Genomic DNA, 25474 nt, shown 5'->3' on the forward strand with positions numbered 1-25474 from the left:
CCCACCTGTTCTATCTGTTGAGGTGGTTGAACTTCCATTTTCAAATCCGGTTTCCAGATGTGTGATATGTGCAGACAGCACATAAGTGGTTGTCTTTCCTGAGATCACAGGCTCTGTCAGTGGCTTTTTAGAGGCTTTCCTTTAGAGAGACTCTTAAATATTTTTAAATCGGGGGGGGGGGGGGGGGGGCGGGAATCTTTGCAAACTTTGTTTACTGTTAGGAATAGAGCTAATAGAGGTGGTAAGAGTAACAAGAACATGTTTAGGGAAGAAAATTGTGGCTTCAGTAGCCTCTGCCTTTTTCAAACATGTCTATGCTGAACTGATTTGGTGGTTTACCAGAAGCATTGAGGATATTTTCTTTCTTTTTTTTTTTTTTTTTCTTTTTTGTAAAGGGGTGATTTTGGCAGGAACCCAAGCAGTGTTTTTTTAAAAATTACACTAATTTTCTACTAAATACATGCAAATGAGACCGCAAAGGTAGGCATTCTGTTTGCTTTATAAAAAATTGGGGTGTAGGTGCTTTTTTTTGTGGTTTTTTTAACATATGCTTCCTTTTCTAATTTTGATTAGAAAAAGCAAATGTGTGGTAAATTTCTGGTTTGCTTTTTTATTTTTTTAGTAAGGGTGATTCTAACCCTTGTCTGTGAAGGTTGCATGAAGTTAATATTGGCAAGATGATTTGAAGATTAATAAATGGGAAGAGAGATGGACAAAAAAATTTTACGTCAACTTTTCTGTTTCCCTCTTCCCATTTAACATCTAGGCATAGTTTTGTGGTTATGGTGTGACTCACAAGAAAGACTTAGGCCATCTGACATGTACATTACAAACAGTTGTAAAAACATGCCATTAGGTATCCACAATGTGTAGTGGGCCGAGTTAGTTATTTTGAATCCATAATGTTAAAGTTTTCTGGCACAGCGAGTGTAATTCCACAAATCAAACAATGTATTATTGCTTTTTGTTATGTTATCCCTGATGGACAAGGTCCCTTCTGATCAGCTCAGAAATGAAGTTTTAAATCCTGCCTTTCATTTGTTCAGTGTCATCTAGCAATGCTGACACCAGCCAGGGCTTTTTAGATGGACTTTGACAGAGAGAATACATAGATAGGATAAAAAATTTTGTAGTTATACACAGTCCTTTACAGTATGCATGCTGGTTTTCTTGCTGTTTTTCTGTATATGGAGAATCGTATTTGCAGAAGTTAGATTTGTGTTTAAATGTGATTATATCTTGGAGTTTTCCTTAACGTATCTCTAAATATTAAATTGTGTGGTGATAATTTTCTCCAATGTGAACTCTTACATAAGTATAGTTTGAAACTATTGGACCTATACCTATATTTATCTGAGCATGACCATGTAGAAATGAGTCTTGTATCTTCCTAATGTTTCATATACTGTTAAAATTTCTTGGGAATCTTTGTTCGGAATTTGTATGCATGTGTTTTGTTTTCGGTTTTTGAAAGTAATGGCTGTTGTAATTAATTCCTTAGCTTCAGCCTCAGCTCTGAAGGAGACATTATAAACATCAAATAGCTTTAGAAGAAGCTTTTTGGAAACTGCAGTATCTGTAGTGTGTGTGTGTAGTATGTAAGAGGGATTTCGTATTTTCATTCAAAGAAGAGTTGTCGGTTTCTTTTTTTTTTTTTTTTTCCTACAAAGCCATGAAGATGAGCTTTTTTCACACCGTTGTGATAGTGAGTTTTAGGGTCTGGTTCAGATTCTGTTTAATTTTAACTTTAACATAGTAAATACTTCATTGTGTGCTTAAATTTCCTTGCAAAAAGCAATTGATTCCATCTATTGTTTTTTACCTGTGTTTGTAAGTCAAATATTAAGACTTTGGTAGGTGGATATAGGAGCTATGAATGGCATGTTAAAAAAGTCTTCCCCATACGTAGCAATTTTAACAAGTGGGATCTGATTCGAGGCACTGACCTTATCTCCTACACTGATAATAAGAGGAAAGTATTTTTCGGAGTGCACAGAGATGTCACAGGAAGTCTTGGAAGTTGAGTGTGTTGGGTTTTTTCTGTGTGTGTATGTGGTGTTAAATTTTTCTAATACAGGTACTAAAAGATAGTCATAAAGGCGAACAGATAGATTGTCAGAGATGCTGATTATTCCAGTTACCACTCAAATAACTTGGAGCCGTGAGAGCTCACTGTTCCTGTAAATCAGGCTGCTTTTATTTAATGATGGATTTAGTTGTTTAACTGTAAAAAATGGCCATGAAGTACTGTAACTGTTGCGGTTTTTTTTTAATTTTTGAGTCCAAGACTTTCCCCTGCTGTATTTAAAGAGCATATTGGATGCATTTTTCTTGTACAAGTTTTTGTGTGGAAATACTATCTAGTTTGAGTTTGTAGCACTCTGATCAGAATTCTGCAATAATGAAAAATAAATCAGAGCTGGAACAGGTAAATATTGGGGCTTTTGAAACTTCAGAGTAATCTTTTTACTGTGTTTTTGTTCATAAATACAACAAGCTTTAGTTTCTGTGAAGCAGACGTCTCAGTGAAAATGGGAGAAGCTGAAATCTGTGCAGGCAGGTGTTGAGCAAATGTCTCCAACAAGCTTTCACAAGGGTTGTGTTCTAGATCTTCCATTTATTTTATTAGTCTTCTCAGAATCTCACTTCTCAGATTTGGACTTTGCTGGGTGATTCTGTGACAGGAACATCCAGATGTATACCTGTTGCTTAAATCTGATTCCAGCCAGTCTTCCAAGTAATATTTGTTTATCCCTTGTGCATCCCAGGCTCCCTCAGGTGCCTTCTCCTCAGCACTGGTGTGTTGCTGCTTCAAGATAATTTTAACTGACAATGTTACTAGACCACACACTTGGGGTATTTAGCTATACCTTTTGAACCACACTTACAAAAATGTAGAGGACTTAAGTGTTCCAAAAGCGTGAACGTTTTCAGCCTCATCAATTATTTTTAATATTAAAAGTCAGCAGATGGAGCCAAAGGCTTGTAGAAAAATTAGTTGTGCAGAATATGTACTAAACCACAAAGCCCACTAAGTTTAATAATGTTTCTATTGAAATTTGTAACAGCAAAGCTATTTATTTGCTGCTAAACCTCATACTAGCATCCCTTTTTAATTCCCTTGCCTCTGGGCAGAGTAAGAGCTCACCCCTTGATGTACGGGGGAGCCTAACAAGACTAAAAAGAGAGAAATTTCAGTGGGAACTTGATTTTCTTTGTAGATTTAAATCTGTGGAAGGTTTTTTGCAGCATTGTTCACCATTTTATCAGAAAAAATGGTGTTATATTTTGTCAATATTTTTATTTCTCCTACGAGCACGGTAATTGGAATCCACTATTAAGGGTTAGATTGGAATTCATTACAACCTCATTTTCATTATTGCACAGTTGGTAAGGTACTGGGGTTTCATGTTTTTCTTCTGAAGCAACTGAAATAAGCCTTTGCCTTGGATAACATGTCAGACTTGATAGCCTAATAGGCTAACCCTATGCTTTTGTTTAATATTAACATCCTTTGGGGATTTTAAATAATATCTTTAGAAAAATAAGGGGGTGAAATGTTTTCTAAACAGTGTGCAATTTATCCCATTTTAATAAACTAGAAAATCCAAAGGCAATAAGTGGTACCTACTTTTTGCAGGAAAAGGGAGGAAAAAAATGTCATAGTTAAAGGATGAGATCCAAAGGGGATGCAGGAAGTGATGATGATGACTGAACAGAGACTATTCCAGTGGCACAGTATTGTTTTGCCTTTTAGTAAAGACAGAAAAATGAAAATGTCAGATGACTAATGGCAGCTGTTTTGTCTAAGTATTAAACTTCACTTTAAAAATTCTTTCTCCTCTAAATCTAATCTTTGAAGGATTATGAAATGTACATATGTTGAACATAGAGTAAGTGGTATATAAATGTGTGCTTAAGTATTGCATGTATATTTTTTCCTCATTTTTGTTTTACTGATTCTTGAAGCTATGTCTTTTTAGTTAGGAGCAATTATCTACTTAGATTGACTCTGGAAACTTGGCTTACTGGCCAAGTTAAAAGCTTTTCTTATTTTTCTGTTTATCTTTGGCTTCATCTGTGTTTAAATTATTTTTTCCCCCACTCCTCCTGTTGAAAGACAGTGATAAAACTTCATGCAGTTGTACCAGCTTGCTGACTTAATTTCCTCTAATCAACATTGGCTGTAGTAGCAAGAGTTTCTAACATTGATGTTTTTCTTTTCAATGATATGATCATTTCTTAGTTTTGGATTCACTCTGGACTGTAGGGTCTTCTAGTTAGACACTTTTCTCCCTAAATAAAGGTACCCAGTCAATTCCAATAAAATATTTTCTTCTCAAGCCTTTTGAATTGTGCCAAAAACTTGTAAAATACAGGACTGGAGGGTGCAACCCGAATTATATCTTAGTCTAGTTTCCTAAAATTGCAAGTAACCAAATCTTGCAGTCTCACTGTGATGAGTAACTTTTATATTTACTGGATAATAATATTAATGCATCTTGTCCCATGTTATGATTTTATATTCTCTTTTTTTTTCTGAGTGCTTTTTCTTATATTTAAGAGACTTCTGGATATACAGTCCATGTTCAGCATTGATTTGCACTGTATCCTCTGTGCAGCCTTGCCCTTAAAGATGAGAGCAAACGCTGTTTTGGTTTTTGAGGGAAGAATGTTTTGACTAATGAAGAACAGTTGGTAGATGTGGTGGCTGATGCAGTGGGGTCTCCTTAGAAAAGACACTGTACAAAAAGCAGTGGTAACTTCTGGTGTTACAGTGGTGCACACTTTCAATTGCAAGTTGCTGCCTTTGTCTCCCCTTAAAATGTTCTTCTGCTACTAGGTTTCTCTCCTAGATTTTGGTAATGAGCAAACCTAACTGACTTTTTAAAATTGGTACTTTTTTTCAGATGGCTACCTCCATAGCGTGTGTGTGATGTCCTTGGGCATTTTGTAATCATTTTAAATTGAGAAGGTGCATACAACTACAACACACATAACAGCAAGAGAAAAAGTTGTGATGCAGTTTTGCACTATTGAGGAAGTACATAATGTCCCAATATTTTGTGGGAATGGGGGCTGAGAGCTAGTGACTATAGTGGGAAATCTCCAAATGAGGAAACCTGGTCATGAAATGCTTTTAAAAAATCTGATGGAATTTTTAATACTACACTGACAAAAAAAATCTTAAATAGTGTAGTGAATAAGGAAAAAAATTAGCATTGGTGGATAGGCTAGATAAGCTTCCTTTTGGACTAGGTTCAGCCATCTCAAAGAATTTTTTGTGGCCTGCACACTTTGGATTACATGTAATTTCAACTTTAATTTAAAATGGAAAAGTTCTAGTTTTTGAGACTGAGGGAGTGACAGTTGCAGTTTTCCAGTCCTGATTGCAGACATAGCAGAGACATATGAAATCTTCCAGTCTTGGTATGTTAACTTTTAGGGCTAATTGTGGTACTTGAAAATGTCACTGGCCATTTCAGTGAAGGTCATCTCAGCAGGTGTGACTGGCCATGCAACAGCGATCAGACCCAAAGGATAGGAAGTGGAAGATTCTGCAAGGAAAGAAACCTAGCAGAAGAAGAGATATACATATATAGAGAAAAAAAAAACCCAAAAAGCTGGTTTTGATGTGCCACAGTACTGTATAAAGTATTAAAAAATTGCTGTGTGAAATACCTTTATGTGCCAACATTAACAGCTCGCTCTTCTTCCATAGGCTTCAGGTTACCCTCCTTACTTTTACCAAGCTTCTGTCATTGGTGATCTGCTGTCATGTATTTTTGCATGATGGCTCTATTGCCGTCTTGTCTGTTACCCATGCATGTTGCAACCTCAGTGAGCTTATTTTTAGGGTCCCTTCATGGAGCACATTTAGCTTCCTTTTAAAAGACCCATAATTGATTAAAATTATTGATAAATTGACAGTTCTTTTCCATCTCTTCCTCCTGACTGATGACCATCTCCTTGTCATTGATATATAAACTCCCAGAAGTGGATATTCCTCAATTTTTTTAAAAAAAATATTCTGACAGAGTGAATCCTTAAAGAAATTAAGAAATAAAAGCACCAACAAAAGCAAAATGGCATTTTGTTCATTTTTTATCCTGAATATTTTGGTAAACATCATGTTAGCCAAGAGAATCCTGTTGAGCATTCACTGTGCCTCGGTGGTACTTGCACATCTGTGTGTGATGGGCTTGTTCCCTTCCCTGAGTAGCAGTAGGTTTCCCTTGTTTCTGTTACAGGTGTCTGTGATACTAGGTACTGGAAAATGAGGCAGCATGTTTTAAATAAATTAATTTGTGCACGTAACTCAGAATTGTTGATAGTTGTAATTTCTTTTGATCTTGATGAAGGTTGAACAAATCGTGTCACTAGAACTGCCACTAAAAGGTGTGCGTGTGTGTAAAATGTAGAAATGTTTATTCACTTGATGACAGATGATAGGTTTAGGCAAATAGAAAGTGTGTTTAGAAGATAATAGTTTGGAGTTCTGTCGTTTGAATGCAGCTCCTGGCTGTCATTGTCAGAATATACTCGGTATGCTTGCAGCGTGTATTGGGAATTATTTCTTTTATAACCAAACCTAGGGGTTTTTTTCAAATTGGACAGCTCTTTCATAGCAAGCTAACAAATCCTTGAGAGGCAAAGAAGTCACAACTCTACATCTATTGTAAATGCTTGTTGTATCAGAGGTGAGGGACCCTTTTCATGAGTTAATCAAAAAGACCTATGCAAACAAGCAAGAGGATTTTTTTTTTTCTTCAGTCAGTCACTACAGTTACAGAGCCTGACATTGTTAGGTGAACCTTCGTGATCTCATAGGCTACTGCATACTCTTGTGCGCCAGACCCCTCTTAATAAAAATGTGGGGCACTGGATACACAAATTCATAGCAGCTGTCACAGCTGGGCTGTGGTGAAATTTGGTCAAGACCCTTTGAACTTTTTATTTCACACTAATCCCATTTAGTGTGATCAATATATGGACCTCCAGCTCCTAGGTCTGTTAATTAGGTGTCAAGTGTTGGGTTGGCCGGTGTCAGGCTGTAAAATACAAACACAGAAAGGACTATCAGTAGGGAAGTGAAGTGTTTATTGTCTGAATGTATAAGAGCCATCGGTTCTGAAAAGTTACCTTCCTAGTCTGAGATGTCCTCAGGGATCTTGAGAGTCTTTTGTTTCTCTCAGGAAGGTAAATGAATAGTTAAATAAGCATTTTAACCAAAAAAATGGTGTGGCTGGGGGCTGCAGAATAATGTAAGAGATCCATTTCTACTAATAATGTGATGTTGGAATAGCTCTTTGCTTACCTTCCCCCACCCACCGCCCCCCTTAATAAAAATGCTTAATGATTGCTCTGGTAACTATTTGCATGGCATTGTTTAAGACGGGAGCCCTTTCTTTTTTTGTGTATGTACATCTAAAATGAAGCTTCTCGTAAGACTTTACCAATATTTGTTTTAACTTGTGCCTTGTAGCATTTAGGGAATAGGCAGGATAACTTAAAAAAAAAAAAAAAAAAAAGACTCCTGAGATTCTCCAAGATGGGGAAATGAAGATTTAACTCCCCCATCTTTAGTTCTCTATTATTCAGGGAAGGGTAATGTAGAATGATATTTCAGCTTTCATACATTTTTTGGTTCCTTTATTTCAGCTTTCCAGTGACAGAAAGGACTGGGGAGTCGTGAGGAGTTTGTTTCATCTCCTTTGAAGAAAACCTTAAATTTATAATCCCAGATCAGACCTTTCCTATAACTCATGCAACTCATCCTGTTAACTGTTTTAATATATGGCACCGCTATTTCATTAAACAACATCCAGGAATAATTAGTTCAGCAACGATGCCTTGGAACAAAAGCTCTTGATTTCGTTTAACTTTATAAGTTGGTCTCTTTTGATCTGCAAGAACACATCTGGGGCCTTTAAGAAAGCAGAAAGAAAAAATATTAAATGTTTAGTAAGGCTGTTGTTGAAGGTTTTAGAACACAGTAACCCTTTGGTACCAGGGTGTAGCTCAGAGGCAAAAAAGTGTGAATTTCTTACTTCATAAGATATCACATGGCACGTCTATATGGTAAATGCTGGTTTTTGCTAGCTGGTGATCACTACAATTTGGCTTTATTTCCAGTTTTGTAAGATGCAGCCTCTTCATTCTTTCCTCAACTTTTCCCCTCTGTTTTTTTTCCCCTTCTGCCCTCTTTCTTCCCCCAGCTGCATATGAATGGATTAATCAGAATCATTATTGATAAACCTGACTTTTTTTTACCATATACCTGTGCATTAGAACTTGGTTTTGCTGTATCAAACTTTGCACTGCTTTGTTCCTTTAATAGCTTAGTATTATTTGCCAAGGCGGTAGGGATAAATCCATTTATTCTTTAGACTTAACTGCTTAGATATTCAAAATATCATACAATGCAGAGGATATAAATTTACTTGTCTGATCTTAATCACTGTACTGACCTGTATTAGAAATTGCTTGCTAGTTGAACTCTTTAAATTAAAATTTGCCACTAAAAAGAAAAATCCTACCTCAAGGAAAAGCTATAAAGATTTTGTGTACCAATTGGGTTTTATTATGTAAACTTAAAAAAAAAATGTGAAAAATACTTGTCTGATAGTAATTAATTCCTTTATTCCTTTTTCTTTTCTTCTTCTCATAGCAGAGGTAGCCTTTGTTTTGACTGTACTTATTGCAAGGAATTCACTAGGAGTAGTACCATATCATTTGATTTGTATTGATGTGCATACTTGTGTGTGTGTTTGTTGCATTGCACTGGAGTGCTCTTGTGTTTATATTCTAAGCATTTCCTAGAAAAAGTACAAATCATCACAATTAATGTTAACGTTTGCCACAACTAATGAAGCCTACCAGATCTGTCAGTAATTATTTATCACCTTTGTTTCATTTTGTGTAAATGATGGCTTCTATTAACGAGCTTGTTTTAGAGACAGGACAGGAGAATTTTGTTCATGAGAAAGAAACAAGTGAAAGAACTTAGTCTTAATTTTCCCCTTGACCTGTCAAAATAAAAGTGAAAAGAGCTGAAAATATTATTTTTCATTACAGGTTTTATTTTTAAATGCAGCTTTATGTTCATTCTGTGTTTGTTTTCCTTAGTGAGCCTTTAACTCCAAGGTTGTGACCCAATAATGACCTCCTCTTTCCACTCTCAATTGCTTTTGACCTACTCCATTAAGTAAAAAGAAATAACCCAACAGAAGGGTAACAAGATCGCTGCTACCACACCAAGGAAACAGGCAGGCTTTGGGATGCTCTTCTTTAATCTCTCTATCCACAGAGCCTTCATTTTAATTTGCAAAATTGAACCCAGATCGAGAGCAGTAAAGCCTGAATACGGTAAATATTCATGCCTCAGTGATCTAGAGTAGCTCCATTACATTTCAGAGATTGGGAGAATTACCTTTTGGATTATGTATATTCATGGGCTGATTTTTATTTGAGATATAATATTACTCACATTGGGCTACATGTCGCACATTCTACCAAAACCAGTCTTCTCACAAAGCTCCAAATGTTCCTTACACGTAAAAGTTTTACTTCTTTATCCTATAGTTTCCTCCCTTTTATGCTTTTCAAAGACTGGTAGTAAACAAATTTCCTTTAAAGAAGAAGGAAAAAATCCCAGTAGAAGTTTTTCTATAAAACCTTCAACCCTGTGTTTACTGTGATACATTCTTTTGCATGTGACTTTGAAGTCTTCAGATAAAAGTATTATTATTGTTCTAAACCTAAATCTATTTGGAAAAAAAGAATTCGGTTCATTCTGTCGGAAGAAGAAAATTCCAGACAGCCTTTCTTTAACCTCTCATTTTGCATTGGTTTTGATTTCTTCCTGGATTTTTTTGCTTTGAAAAATGTTTTATTGAGATAATTTTTTATAAGTTGCAGAAATTTTAGCTGTTATGTAAATGTTAAGCTTACTCTGCCATAGTTTTACTATGGGTCTGACATTCTTTGCCTAGATACTTGCTGGTTAAACTCATTGGCATTATGTTATGCTTTTAAAAATGCATATTTTGTCATCTGTAGCGATAGATGTCACAAGCAGTACCACTTAATTTAAGGCTACTCAACAACTTTAAGATTCCTTGTTTGGTTACAAAAAGCCTGAAAGATTTTAGTCAGTTGGAGATGAAGGTATATCTAGTAGGTGTCTGGCTTCTGCTACCTTCCACACAGCCTGGAGCGCGGGGACCTCTTCCCTACCCACGGCCCCCAGTGTTCAATGTGTACAGCTGTCACGCTCCTTTGGCCAGAAGACTAAAAGGGGATGCGATCCTAAAAGGGGATGATATGGTCCTCGAATCGGGAAGAGGCAATGCAGAGAGGAAATAAAGGTGCAGTAGGGCTTGGTGCTCTTGGTGTTCCCCCTGTGAATCACAGGTAGAGGAGATGTAAGGGGTGGAACCCGAAGAGCATATTAAGAATATGTAATTACTGGGGAAATACTGTGAGAGCAAATCATGCTTGACCAGCCTGATTGCCTTAAAATACTAAACGTTGGGTTTTTCTTGAGAATTTGGGTTGTGACAAATACACAGTTGATGTTCCTATCTGCAATGAGGCATAATGCCATGTTATCACAAGAGTGACAAGATGACTGAAGTTTACTAAATAAATAACTCCAGTAAGGTGGCACACATGCAATACTGTGTGAATTTGATGGTTTACAGTAAATAAGGACTTCAGGGAGGTTCAGGCATGAGAAGAAAATAAATAGAGGATAGTTTTCTTATTCAGTGAGCTTTGTCCAGCCTGTGCATGGAATGGATGAGGTTCTGTTGGAAAAAATCTGAGGTTACATACTTAAAGGGTACATGAGAATGTATTGGCACAGAAGGTGCAAAATCTTAATCTTAACACTTGCTAATTTTTGATTTGTGATTGTGTGCATGAACATAGCATACAAGTAGTTAATTATGGCATTAAAGCAGAGCAGTGTGAGAGTAAGATGACTGACCTGCTTGTTTATTTACTGGGTGCATAACCATATTTTCGATGCTGTGAAAGGAAATAAGCTAAAGGGATTTTAGTATCCTCTTTTGTATTGTGTTATTCCAGTGTTGCAGTGCAAGCTTTTCAGGCTGTGGCATTATTTTGGTCAGGAGGAGGAGTATTTTAAATAAAATCCGATAGCATGTGTGTGGCATTACATAGGCACCATAGTGGTCATATGGTGAATACCCTTATAAACTTAACTTTTTTTTTTTTAAAAAAAAAAAGTTAAAAGAATTATTCTGTGTGAAATAGTTTTTCCTCCACATGCTGTATTCCTTTCCTGTCTGGAGACAAGTGAGGCCATGGACAAATAATAGATTCTAGGAATATTCAGGATCTTTCAGAAAATTGTTACTAAGCCATATGATCTTGGCGGCACCTGCAAACTTGGCATTCTTTCTGACTGTGAGGTTTCTGCTCAGCTGGTTGTTGCTAGTTGGTCCTAGCTGCCACTGTGGTGTTGCCTCAGAAAGGACGGCTTTCAACAACCTGAGCAGTGGGGAAAAGTTTGCATGGTGTGACAGCTGTGCAACCATGTACTACTGACTGCTCCTGGTTTATCTCCATTTTTTGCTGTTCTAAAATCCTGGTGAAAGTTTGGAGCGAATGTTTCTCAGCATTCACTGAGATATGACATGAACTGCAAAAGTACTGCAGAGGATTAAGAAAATACTCCATATCTTAATTTTTAAAATAATTTTTAAAATCAATTATTTCCACAGAGGATGTGGATGGGGGAGGGCAGAGGCCCTGACTCATGATTCCTGAATGCTTGTTATTGCTCTCTTGTTCCTTCGCAGCCTAGGTGTCCTTTTGACACTTTCAAGCAGGGCTGGGTTGCCTTCACTAAATGCATTGCTGCTTACTCATCTATAGGGCTCAGCTTTACCTGTGAATGGTCATCCCTCATAAAGCAAAGAATTATGCGTTCTTTGTGTTTAGAAGAGAATTTATGTAAGGATTGCTTACATGTAAGAGCAGTCTTATGTCTGAATTAGAGCTTTGCCTAGTTTCAGTATACATGCTTAGACAAGTGTTGGCTGAAAACTAAAACTTGTGGTACCCTTTCAGACAAGTGGGCTGCATTTTTTTGACAGTGTAGCTTGATATCATCTGACCACCAAGAAATGATACCGGGAGCAAGAAGATGAGATGTCTTATTTATTTGAATTTGTAATAGAGCAATAGAGAGGAAGGCAGTCCTTACTTTCAAAAGCAGCCGATACGGGACACATTTTGGTTGTGCAGCTTGGCTGTAGTTTGCTGCTCCTCTTCAGCTATAAGGAGGCACTTCTGCTGGATGATATTAAGGTGCTGTTTCTTGTATTTGGCACTTTGCTGCAATGTATGGTCAATTTATGCCTCTCAAGGATTATTTTTCTTGTTTGGGTGCTGATTCAGTTGGGCTTGCTCTTGGTGTATTTCTAAACCTCAGGGCTGAAACTGTGCTTTCTTCATTTATCGGTTCCTCTTCCTTTTTGGATATAAGTTTAAAGATGCAGCTGTTAGCAGCTGGGCTTTGAGATGTGATCTCTATTTTGAACTGGTTGGAGTCTGCATTTCAAGTGGGATGTCTTTTTCAAATACGTATGTAATACTCTTTATAAATACGGCATTTATAATTCGTATTTTCTCTCATAGCTTAATCAGACTAATTTTAACTTTGCAGTTTCTCATCAGTATTACAGGGAAGTATGGTTGCTGTATCTTCTAAATCAGGAAGATGCACTCAGTACTGGGAGGCAGCAGTATGGCTAGGTTCTTATCTGAAGAAGCTATGAGCAATGGCATATGGTTGATAACTTAATGGAAGCTGGATAAATAAAGGAAAAGAAGCTCTGACATATCGGGGGAAAGTCATTAGTGGACTTTTTCTGTATCCTGTTTTCTATTAGTCTGTACTAAACTGCTTTGAAAATCTTAGTGGGCTTTTCCTTTGGTTTTCAAAAAATGGGTTCTCATATTGAATACATTTGTTTATCTCAAGGGCTGAATTGTTTGGGTGCTTTTGATTTCTGTTTTGCATTTTTTTAATCTGCATTTAAACACATAAACTTATTCTTTCTCACCCTTTTTATAGACCTTTACATAATGCTTTAGGAACATTAATGTGATTATACAAATAAAATTTAGAGTGAAGCAAATCCCTTTGCAAATGATGTAAGATTTCAACACATGGCTTTTGATTTATATGGTGAGATATAATCAATTCCCTTGTGCCATTATTCAAAAACAAAATATGAATGAATTTCTTAGCAAAGTTTGTAGCAACTTTTATAACAGTATCCAAGTTTTCCTTGTTTACCTACATTGTTTGCATGGAGTAAATTCTGTCTCTTTAAAGTCACACTCAGTATTGTTCACTTTCTTTCTGTGTCTGAGTGCCTTATTCACTAAGAAAGAGTAAAATATCTGTTTAGTGGACTGCTAAAATGGGCCTTGCACTATTTTTGTGGACAGGATGAGATAGAAGTTGTTTTACCGTCAGCATTTTGAGGCCAAAATTGGATACTTGAAATAAATGGAAAGAAATGTCAAAGGTATTGGTCATAGCTGGTCTCGGTTACAAATTCCTATTGCCCAGGGCAGAATGTTCTGAAGTGTTTCACGTCGTTCTGTTGGTAGGTGGTGCAGAGTGATCCAGCCCCCACTCCCTACTTGAAACTTCTATTGCTGTAAAGCTAAAGAAAATATGCAAAAGTTTAGAACTGTGCTGTAACTTGTGGGGCTCAGTAAGAGAAACAAAACCAATACTAAGGGCTGGTTGCATCCTTTTCAGCGCTTCCAGGTGTTTGCATTTTAAAGGCCGGGCAAAACAAAGATGAATTTTAGTTACGTACTTCAGCCTCTTGAAGAAAAACCCTACATTCGAAGTATTTTAAAACCACGGATGAATGTCTCTGTCAGTCGGGGTCAAAGTGAAATGGAATGAAATACTGTACTGATGTTCATGGTCTGGTCAGAAAACAGGAAGTTGGTGATTTAAAGCTTCTCTGGCTCTTGTTATTTGATCCAGTGGGTGCAGATCAGCTCACTGATTCACTTCTCTGCTGGTTCCATGGCTGACCTTTCGAAGGAGATGCAATTCCAACTCAGTTCTTGTGTGATCTAATCCACACCCCGCACCTCCAGTCACCTAAGCACAGTCTAGCATTATTCTGGTCAGACGCTAATTCCTACACATGCTACACTTTTGGAACAGTGTTTATGGTCAGTTAAGAATCTGTGCTGCATACTCCCTTTACAGTTGATCTGGTACTGAGAATGTAGGGGAAAAAAAAGAATGGGCTTGAATGTTATGCCCATTTATTTTTCTTCTGTCCTCTGATATGTCTATGGGAAATTTAGGTACAAGAACAGATACCATGAATGTAAGGGCAGAAACTGTTTACATCTAGAATAAATACGGATGGGCTGATTACGTTATTTACAAGGTACCGTATGGGTCAGCATGAAGTGCTGATTTTTAGTAGGTTGAGGAATCCACTATCTTTCCCTTCATATGCCTGAGGACAAGCAGACCTGTCTGGAAGCTAGTCCCATCTACAAAGAAATCAGGTGATTCTTAAAGCTCTGGGTGAGCACAGCCAGGGTGGTGGGGGCTTGCCTCCTGTGAGAGAGTTGGGGCAGCACAGATAATCTGCTTTGGTTGAGGGGAAAAAGCTTTACTTTACATGATTCTGCAAATTTTCAGTGGTTTTCCTAATAAGGATATTGTTGTCTTAAAGGGAGTATCGGGACCCAAAACTTTTCTTAACTTGCATTGGAAACTGTGAGGATGGTCAGTAAATATATTAATGGGAGCCATCCTGTTAAAGCCTCCTGCAACACTGGAAAATACTCCTGTATTGATACTCTAGAGTTTCCCCTACATGTAGGAATTAGGGCAAGCTTTTTGTCATGGAAAATGACGCTTTATAATTGTATTCTCTTTTTAGTGTAGTTTAACATTGAGAAATGTGAAGAACACAGCTAGTAGTCCCATACAAGCTCTGTCTGGGCACGTTTGAGAACTGCAAATATCATTGAAAAAGTTTAATCATGTGAGTGAATATTTTAAAAGTGTTTGTTAATTCTCCTTCTGATAGTTACTTGTGGGATGCATGTCAGATACATCAGGCATAATTTAAGAGGGGAGAGTACCCATAGCATTTTCAAGGAATGCTTCGTAGATGCCTCATTAAAAGCTAAGATGCATTCTGAGTATATGCACTCAAGAACAGGTTTTTTCAAACAAAATTTTTGTTCTTTAATGTTATCTGAATTCTGCAAAAAATATTTCAGATTAATATATGTAGACTGGTTTAGGACTGGCAAATGTTTTCTGTAATGATTTCACTGAACTGTTTAGGTGGGTAGTTTCTAAAAAGGTAACATTATAAACAGGAATATTAATAATAACATAAAGAAAAAAAATATCTTTGTATCGTGGCTCTGCTTAAGGTAGAAAAACTGCATAGGTCTCTTGCGCATCTTCCAGTTCCATTTTGTGTTGAGGAGTGGCGGTGCTGGAAGATTTCTCAATTCTTGGCAGTTTATTCACCCTGTCCATGGTTGTGGAAGATGAAAGATCTACTGCCATTATGATCACATATGAGATCACAGTGTCTTTCAAAATGGTGTGGGCTAGTGTTTATGGCAATTTCAGTCTTGTAGTGCTTATTTATTTCTTTGAAACACAAATGTTTAGAAAAACTTTTTTAAGTCCTTAAACATGACTTGTATCACCAGTGTTGCAGCCATCGCAGTGATTGAAACTGGAGAGGGAGGGGGTCGGTCGTAGTGAGTGAAAGCAGGGTTTGATTCAAGCCCCCGTACTTCTAGGTTTCAAAGTACAACGTCAGAAGTGAATAGAGAGGTAGAGGTAAATGCTAAATTGTTTATCTCCAGTTCATCTAGGCAGGTAGTGCTGTCTAGGAGGTTTGGCTAAAGGAATAATGAACATATGTTTAAGTATACAAGTGCTTGAAACTGCAATTCTAGTGAATATTTAGAATGGCCTTTTAAGTCTGTTCTGGCATTAGTTAAGATCATACCAAACTGTTTTGGTCCAGGCTTTTTAGTGAGGGGGGTTTCTCTTACGTGAGCACACCTCTTCATCTCCATTCTCATAATATTCTGTGGATTCTCCCAAGAATCCACAGGCGTTGATGTGGCATTCAGTTTGAACAATGTTGCAATTATAACTCACTATCATCTGAAAAAGGGCATTTCTTTTGGTTTTGGTTAGCAGCCAGAGATCCAGGGAACCTAAACAAATTTGTAGTGGTGAAGCTTACCGCTATTGTTATGATTTCAAGAAGGGATACAGGATTTTTGTTGTTTTCCAGGAGCTGTGCAGCTGCTAGATTTTTTCCCTTTTCTTTTAGTCAGCTTTCTGTATATTGCCTGTGACCATTTTTTGCTGACTTACTTGGAGAGCTCTTTATATTCCAGTTACTGAAGATTTTAGGTCAGCCACTAGACTTTTCATCTACTCTATTTTGATCAAAGTTTGAGCAATTTGTTCCTCTCTGAATTTTTCTTCCTTTTTTTTTTCTCTACAGTCTTCTCTTAGTATGGTTTAGTTTGGTGGTGTTGGGAATAGGCGTACAAAGATTCGTCTGAAGCTAAGTACTATTTATGCCTTTCACATAGGGCACCAGGCTTTGTAGAAAAGGTGAAAAACATAGTTTTGTTTCCACTTAAGCATTGCATCCAAGATGCAGGACAAAAAGCTAACATTTTCAGTATCATCCTGTGAGTAAATGACTCTGGGATTAAAATTACTAAGTTAAACTTCTCTAGACTGTTTAGAGTAGTCTAACCTAAATGATGTTCTCTAAGACATGTCATGTACTGAGGATAAAGCCCAGATCTGCTGAATCCAATCCTTTGATTTGGGATTCTCTTCATCAGTGCTTGTGTATTTTGGTTTCTTTCAGGAGTTAGAAGATAAATGGGGTTGGCCAGGATTAGAAGATGGGCTACTAAGGGATGTGCAGTGGTTGGAGATAGATTTGAGAACAGTTCCAGCTGCATAAGACAGATAGTAATGGCTTGAATGCTGAGAATCGTACAGTAGCATTTGACATGAACCTTTATAATAGCTGCAGAACTGGTACTAAGAAAAGGGAGAGAGAAGAAGAAATTATACTGGGAGTCCGGATCTATTCTAGCAATGTTGTTCTGTACGCATTCACAGTATAATCTATTGTATATTGATAAAAACATAAATGATCTCTGGGACAGAGCATTCCTGTGCAGCGTTCACTTCTTGGATCTGAATTTTGAGGTTTCAGCCCTTCAAAAATGTTATGTTAAGGACTCTTGTCCAAGTACTTAATATTTATTTAGGAGATAAATATTTTTTTATTGCTACAAATATTATTACAGTATTAAAAGCTATCTAATGTGGGGACTTCAAGCAGGATGGTTACCTAGCCAAACATCAGCATTAGTATGAATGCAACAGGTGGCAACATAAACTTATCAGACAAAACACTTGGTTATGTGCAAACTGGGGGTGGATGGGGAATATTTATTAAAGGATGGTTTGCAGAACTGAAAGAAAAGCTAAAATGAAGCCTCATAAAACTGGTTTAGTCTGATCAAGCTAAACCTAGACTTGATCTTTAAAAGCTAATTTCATTCCTCTCTTCTTGAGAACTCCTTGAAATAAGTAATGGAACAGCAAGCTCATTAAGGTCAAGCTTTTATAGCATCTGGGAAGTGGTGGCCAGTGTTGCACTTTTCCTCTGATAATCCCAACAGGTGGAACCCCACGTTTCAGTGACTGTAATACCAGACATATCTATGAACATTCAAATCTTTGCAAGAAAGCTTTGAGGACTTTATTTTAATCTATGAACGTCAGACTAGGAGATGGTAGATTTTTGTATTGCTAATGATTTTGCAATGATAGTTTAAAAGATTTTGTTGCGCTTGGTGTTGTACAAATACGTTATAAGGAAAGATTTTTTTTTTTTGTTCTAAAAATTCTACGGTTGAATTCAGCCAAGTTAAAGTGTATTAGATTATTTTCATAGAAGAGGTGGGAAAACAGTCACACAGGTGCATGGATTGGTATTGTAGTGCTATGCTTTTGGTGGTGCAGGTGCTTAGGGGGAGTAAGCTATTCCATGGGTGCGGGTATAATGGGGTTGATTTTCAAATGGAATGTAAGTATTGCAGCACAGATGATGCAAATATCAACATAATTGTGACCATGACAATCTTGCAGTCTCATAAACAGAAGTAGAGTAAGTGAAGAGGCTCAAACCTGTGGTAATTTTAAATGATGGGGTATGTTATCAGGCTGTTCGCTTTCTTCTTTTGACTTGTGGACTCTGCTAGAAGGTCAGTCATCTTACAAGAAAGCAGGCTGGGATATGTGGCTTTGTGCTTGTGGTGCACTCATGTGCAACTAATTGCTGCTTTTCTTCTTTTTCATCAATAGGTGACAAAGAAAGTCAAGTCCATGCAGATGTTCCATACTCCTGTGACTTACGCTATGCAGGGTGACAGAGTAGGTATCTGTGTAACACAGTTTGATCCCAAACTGCTAGAACGAGGCCTAATTTGCACGCCAGAATCACTTCACACTATCCATGCTGCAATAATTTCCCTGAAGAAAATCCAGTATTTTCGAGGAGCTCTTCAAACCAAGGCCAAGTTCCATATCACAGTTGGTCATGAAACTGTTATGGGAAGAGTGATGTTTTTCAGTCCAGCTCCTGCTGACTTCAACAAAGAAATTCAAGAAAAAGTTTTTGATTTTGAAAAGGATTATCTTTATCAAGAGGAATATTTGTCCAAGGACTCAAATTCTTCAGAGGAAAACAAAGAAAACGATCAGTCAGAAGTTCAGCTCCCAAGACAACAGTGGGCTTTACTGGAGTTTGAAAAACCAGTCACTTGTCCTAAACTGTGCCTTGTGATCGGCTCCAAGCTGGATACAGATATTCATGCAAATACCTGCAGGCTGGCATTCCATGGGGTGCTGCTCCAAGGCATGGAAGACAAGAACTACATGGAGACTTTCCTTCCGAAGCTGAAAGTGTACAAACTGAAGCACAAAGAAGGACAAGTGGAAAGGGTAAGCTGACTCTAATGCTGTACGTGGGAAGGGGAAGTACTTGCCCTTGTGTAGGTACATATATTGGTGGGCTACAGAATGTTCACTGTTACGTTCCAGAGTCTTTATGTGCTTTTTTAAATGTTTGTATACCTAGTGTATTACATTTTGCCCGCTTGCAGGCGGTCAGAAATTGCTGCTTAAGTGACTAGTTTGTTCAGTTCAATGAAGTGTTGAGTAATTTGATGCTGCTTTTTCACTGATTCTTTTGCTGCCTGGCCACACTGTTCTTCCTGCAAACTTGCTTTGCTTGTGTACTTTCCTAAGTGGCTCATCACTTTGCTTCACAGTTGACAAAACTTCCAGCTTACCATTGACATATTTTACACGGTTATTCTGCAGTCTATTCAAGATGTATAGACAGTGTAAACCAAATAGAAAGTAGCATTAGATTAAATAATACCAAAATGCCATTAATTCTTGTATGCATTTTCACATTTTGTTAAATAAGAACCTTGGTTAGTAACATTTAATTTAGTAGGCAAAAAGATGCGATAACATGTTGGGGATCCAGCTTGTGACATGGAGGACTGGAGTGTTGATGAATGCATGCTGTGTGTTGCACAGGTGTTAATCTGCTGTAGTGTATATACTTGACCCACCTCATTGTGGCAGAAAAGCCTTCTTGGAAGAGTTAGCATCTACAGGAAAAATTAATTGGGACTATTTACTGTCCCTTCATTGTGGATAGAAACACTGTCTATAGTGGTTGGTATTATTACATTGCTGTCCTAATTATGATCAAGCTTTTATAGCATCTGGGAAGAGCCAAATAAATTACATTAAATTACATTGCTTACCCCTAAATAAACAGTGTTTATGTAAAACTTTAGCAAATGCTTACTTGATGTATTAGTGTGGTAGGTATTTTATTAACTTTTGGGTAGATGACTATTAATTTTTATTTTCCTAATCCAAAACCTGATTGTTTTAACAAAATATTTAGCATTTGCTGTTCTTTTCAAAATTCTATAAAGCTGTGTTGAGTTCTGCATAACATCTCTCTGTACTTTACTATAGACAAGTAAACACTTAGCATACCTTATCATGTTTGCAATTTATAATGTAGACTTCTTGAATACTTTTTTGTTTGCTTGCTTTACTAATTTAATAGTAAAAAAATAAACAAAGATCCCTGTCAGGCCATGATTTTCAATTAGTGAGGATCTTTTCTAAGTACCTCGCTACCTTAATTGATCAAGCAGGCAATTGGTATTTCCTTCTTTTCTCTGAAGTTTCTATATTGCTGTTCTAGCTTTGGGGGGGGAAAAAAAAAGTTTCTCTTTTGAATTTCCCCTGCTGACTTTGGAGGCTATTCTTTTTAAAGGAACTGCAGACCTGTAGTGTTGTATTGGGTTTTTGGATGCTGATTTTGTCACTAGGAAGGTAGGTAGGTAGGAAAAAGGAGGGTATCTGTAGCTTTCCAGAAGCTTTGTTTCCATTAATATGGGTTATATGGAACACCCAAAATCAGCAGTCACTCTTCAGAATTTTGGTAGCAGGTGTGTGGTTTCCTTTGTTTGAAATGGCCGGCTGCCTTCCTCTTTGGCTGATGGTTATGTTGAACGACGGGTCCAAAGTATTCTGTCGTGTAAGCTGCAAAGAAGCTCTAGACCGAATGTGTGTGTCTGGATAACAATTCTTGTGATGCTCTAGAGCCGTCTGAACTCATGGAACGTTTGCCTTTACTTTTGCTAAAAGTTTACTTGTTTGTGCGTGGCCCATGTTTCTAATAGGCAGTGAGACCTGGCTTTCCGACTCCCTTTTGTTTCCCTGTGGCTGTAGGAATAGGAATGAGAACAGAAGTCTGTGTGGCCCATGGAGACAGATGCTGCTTGTGTTTTGTTTAACTAAAATAAACCAGTCTCAGATTCTTTCTTTATTTTTGCTTCCAATACATGGCAGTAGTCTATGGGAGTTGAAAACTTGCAGAGTACCTACTGTGTGAGCTGCCTGACTTGGCTAACAGAGCTTGCCATTAGTCTCGGGTTTGCATTTTTAGTTGTTTTTATTTAGTGTTATTTGCAAATCCTTTGCCAGTTTACGTATTCTGCTATTAATTTTACTGCATACATAATGGAATAACATTAATCGAATTACACATATTTTATTTTCTGGTCCAGAAAATAACCCAATGAATGTAGGTTATTTAGTATTTGACCAACAGAGTAATTTATTAGGCTGATATATTAGTGAGCTGTTTTGATGGCTTCCTGTGCCTTTTAAAGTATAGAGCTGGTGGGTGTAGGGGGGTGTGGAAGGTATTTTTGATCTGTCTTTGTCTGTCACATAGTGTGCCCTATATATGGGCCTTGATCACTGTTTGTACAAACACTAATTGGCCCTGTAAATGAACCGTTGCCATTGAATAGTGAGGCTGCGGATTAGGTTTGCTCTCTGATTTTGCCGCCTGTGGTACGGTAGATACTCGGGGTTAGCATTTTCCCTGGTGTGTGCCAGAAGGCTTGTGGAGCAAACGTCCTAAGAAACACTTGTGGTATAAAGTCACAGGGGCGTTCAGGGACTTGGGAGAGTTGGTGGGAAGAGGGTTGTGCCAGTTATAAAGGGCCGGCTGGAGAAGTACTTAGAGCAGTCGTTGAGGTAGCTACTGGTAAGTCTGTGCTTTTGCAGAGACGAGAGCAGTGGGAACAATTGGGTGGTACAGTGACTTATTTTAGTACACAAAGTCGCTAGCTAATAGAAAATCCGAATCGGCTGGTCCCACCCTGCTGCTGATAGATGGCTAGAGATTAGGATCGCTGAATTTAGGGTGTCTATTCTTGGCACCGATACAGGAAAGTTTCTTTCTCTGTTGAGCAAGGAAGCTCTCCCCTCCTCACCTTCCCTGGGGAGGCGTAAAAAATAATAATTAAAAAATACACGTTACCTTCATGAGAAGTGAACTTTTCCTCCAGAGAATACTGCTGGGGAAAATTAGCTTCATAGCTTCCTGAAAAGCTGGGAGAGAGGGAGGCAGGGGCACATAACATTCGCCTTGCCGGGTTCAGCACAGGGTGGAAACATGCTTCCATAACTGAGTCGTAGTGGAATTCAGTAGTGCCCGTTTGTAAATCGTTGCTGCTAATCTGATGTGGGCTCTCCCAAGCCCCCCTGCTTGCTGCTAGAATTAAAATAAATTCCCTGCAGTTTAACTACTAGTTTACCCCAGAGAAATCAGGCATTTATGGTTTGGCTTTTTTGTTCCTATTCTGATTAATTTCAGAGCTCTGATGGAATAGTAAGAATTGTAAATTCATTAAGTTTCAGCATCACAGTACTTTTGTGCCCCTTGTGCATGGCAGCCTCCTGGATTTTAAGGTTTATTTTTTTAATAAAAGTAGTACAGTTGTTCTCAAAGACTTTTTTGGCTTTTTAAGAGCAAATGTGACATTTTTGCTGTTTCACATAGAAATGAAATTCATGAACTGGGTAAACACTGTATTTTAAAAAGGTAAACAATTGGATTTAAGCTTGAAAACAGTCTTGAATTAGTACATTTTAGTGAAAACGCACACCTAAGCCTCCTGGTTTTTCTTATCTGCTCAAATGATGGTAAATGTTCTATAAAAATTCAAGTACCCTTGCACTTCTTTTTGTACTGCTTGCTGTTTCCTTTTGACATCTTACCTCTTTAATGTTAAAACTGAACGGAGCACTGGGAGAGAAAGACTCAAAGCCTGACTACTGTTCTTCACCGGAATTTTTGAATTTACCTGTCTGCAGCATATCCTTGAGCCCCCCCCCCCCTTCCCCCCCAGCTTGCTTATTTATCTGCTGATTTTTCTTTTAATTGCTTTTTTTAGATCTGTGTTACTGCAGTATCTGTAAAATTTGGCCTTAAAACATTTATTATCTGCCTTTTTGGTTAAGTTTGTGTTTTCTGAGAGCTGCATAGTGCAGGAAACATTGCTTCTAACCAGGCTGGGATTGCATCTTGCATATGAAAAAGTTGCACGACTCAAACTGCAGTTAACGATTTTTATCTGATGTTTTTTAACTGTTGTAGAGGTGTGTGAATGCTTTTCTTTAGCTTTAGACCAGTTTTTTGGGGGGTAGAGTAAGTCTTTAGCAGTTAGTTTTAAGGAAAACAACTCTGCCGTTCTCTCGGAACTAAGCGGGCACTGACAAAGGTTTGTATTTGCTTAACTTGATGATTTTTAAATTACGTGAAATACTAGTCCAGTTTTCTCTTGCAGAGAGGACTTGAGAGAAGGGACAAGTTCAGTGGAAGGAAGTTAGCATCCTTCTGGCATGGTTATGTTGAGGCAGAGACTGTTGCCTTCTGGACACTTCATTTTTGCAAAACCTTGGCTGCCTGACAAATGTACTGTTGATAGGAAAAAGGGCTTAGGCTGGCAACAAGTGGCTTGTACTGATAAAAGGGTAAAAGCATGGCTGAGAGTGCTATTGTGAACACCAGTGTTGCTTTAAGGAGTGCGATGTGGGAATCTCCGTGAAAAAAGGGCAAATGAGATGCTGTGAAGCAAGGTTGTCCCTCTGAGTGGGCATGCGGTGGGGTGTGCATGCTGAACTGTAGCTGGTCAGCAGTCCCTGGAGTTAGAGATGAGCAAATTACGAAGATAAACAGCAACTGTTGTCCTTGGTCTTGTGCTTCTGGAGACAGGCTGCTCACCAGTCAGCTCTTCACAGTTCTGTGCGCAAAAAGACTTGATTAATCCAAACACCACCTCTGAAATACCTTCCTCGGAGTTTTACCTCGGCACAGCATTGCACGTTAATTCTAGTCTGACTCATGAAGCGGTTACTCAGTTCCTGGGATAAATCCGTTATATTTGTCACGTTATTTGCTCTTTGGGTTCCATGGACATACAGGTTGAGTGCAGAGTTTCAACTGAAAGGTGAACTGTAGGAGTGCATCATGTTTTCCTGCATGACTCAGATATTCTGCCTGTTTTGAAAGTGTTTGCACAAGCAGGATTTATCTTAGGATGGTTGCCACAGGGTCCTATTGTCAAGGATGCTCGTAAATCAGTAGCTCTATGGCAGAAACAAAAGGAGAAGGAAAACTCTCTGCCTTGCCTGAATAGCACAGGCTGCACCTTCTGCACTTTCAAACTTGTGTGGTGAAAAATATATGCATGTTTCAGCCGCAATTGTTTCCCATTTTAAGCATAGCAGGGTGTTTTTCCTATGAGAATGGGCTTGTCCTTCCTAAAGATGCTTTTGCTGTGTTCTTCTGACATTAAGAATTAATTCTCTCTATGTATTTCAGTTTTTTATGTCTTTTTCTCATTTTTTGCCTTGCTCTTAGGCTCTACTTACTTGATGGTAATCACGTTGCACTTGTTTCTTCAGCAGTTTCCTTTCATGTGTCACAGCCATGGGATGTCCTAGTTTTATATATAGTCACTCTGTTTCCAAGTTTTGTGGGTTGCTGGATAGTGAGTTTTCTTATTGAACTTGTTCCCATGGGGACTGAGGCTATCATGTAGCTAGCATGCTTAGTTTCTGGAGGATGGAAGAATCACTTACTGCTTAATAAAACATGTTACTAATTGTTTGAATATTGGTGTGATCTAAGTGTCCCCAAGGAGAAAAGTATTGTTGTAGAAGGAAGATGTGAAAGCAGGAGAAAAAGCTTATCTTTCAGCATCTTTTGAAAGTGTTGGGTTTTTTCTCTTCTTACGGTAGGGATAACAAGAGTTGTGTCAGAGCAAGTATGTAATCTGAGTCAAATGGCAGGTCTTTGTCACCACTGCTTTCTGGTCTTTCAGAAGAAGGGTGAGATACAAGATAAGAAGATCAGTACTAGTAAGCAACTGCAGGAAGTTTGAGAAAACTGTATTTAAACTTGTTGATGACCCAGACTATCCTTTAGAGAGCTAGGCATTTTGAAAAGCAGCGGTTGTGAAAATGGCAAATTTTTTAGCAGTTATCAGCCATATTTTGTCTTAATTCCTTATGGCTTTTTATGAGTAAAAACACCAACGTTTCGTTTACAGAGTACACGCCAAGTTTACGGTAGCTCAGCCACATGCTTAACCAGACTGAAGGAGGAGGGTATGAAGAAGGAAAAATGAACTCAACCATGAGTGAATAGGAACATCCATCCATGTGGTTTACTTAGAGGATGAGACCAGACTTCTGGGGAGGTTGTCTTTCCTAGGGGAGGTGGGAAGTTAGTACAGGAGTGCCAGGGTATTCCTGTCTGGAAAGATTCCTGAATAGTGGATCGTGTGTGAGCAACACTGGCACGTTTTTCCTTTCCAGATATCTTACCAGTAATACCGGAATTTGTTTCAGAGAGTTGTGGCTGTGCACTGTATTTAACATATTTGCCACAGAAGTACCATTCCTTGAATTTTG

General features: G+C 38.0%; 1 protein-coding gene across 3 annotated transcripts in view; it reads left to right on the forward strand.

Annotated features, from left to right (window-relative positions):
• Positions 1-25474, forward strand: part of EEFSEC (eukaryotic elongation factor, selenocysteine-tRNA specific) — a 128827-nt gene that overhangs the window by 53921 nt on the left and 49432 nt on the right. For all 3 annotated transcript variants that reach the window (XM_055805877.1, XM_055805876.1, XM_013304034.3), the window contains exon 5: positions 18470-19108. In XM_055805877.1, the coding sequence (XP_055661852.1) occupies positions 18470-19108 (639 nt within the window). The remainder of the gene's footprint in view (positions 1-18469; positions 19109-25474) is intronic.

Source organism: Falco peregrinus, chromosome 5 (assembly GCF_023634155.1).
Source record: "Falco peregrinus isolate bFalPer1 chromosome 5, bFalPer1.pri, whole genome shotgun sequence".
Lineage (NCBI taxonomy): Eukaryota > Metazoa > Chordata > Aves > Falconiformes > Falconidae > Falco > Falco peregrinus.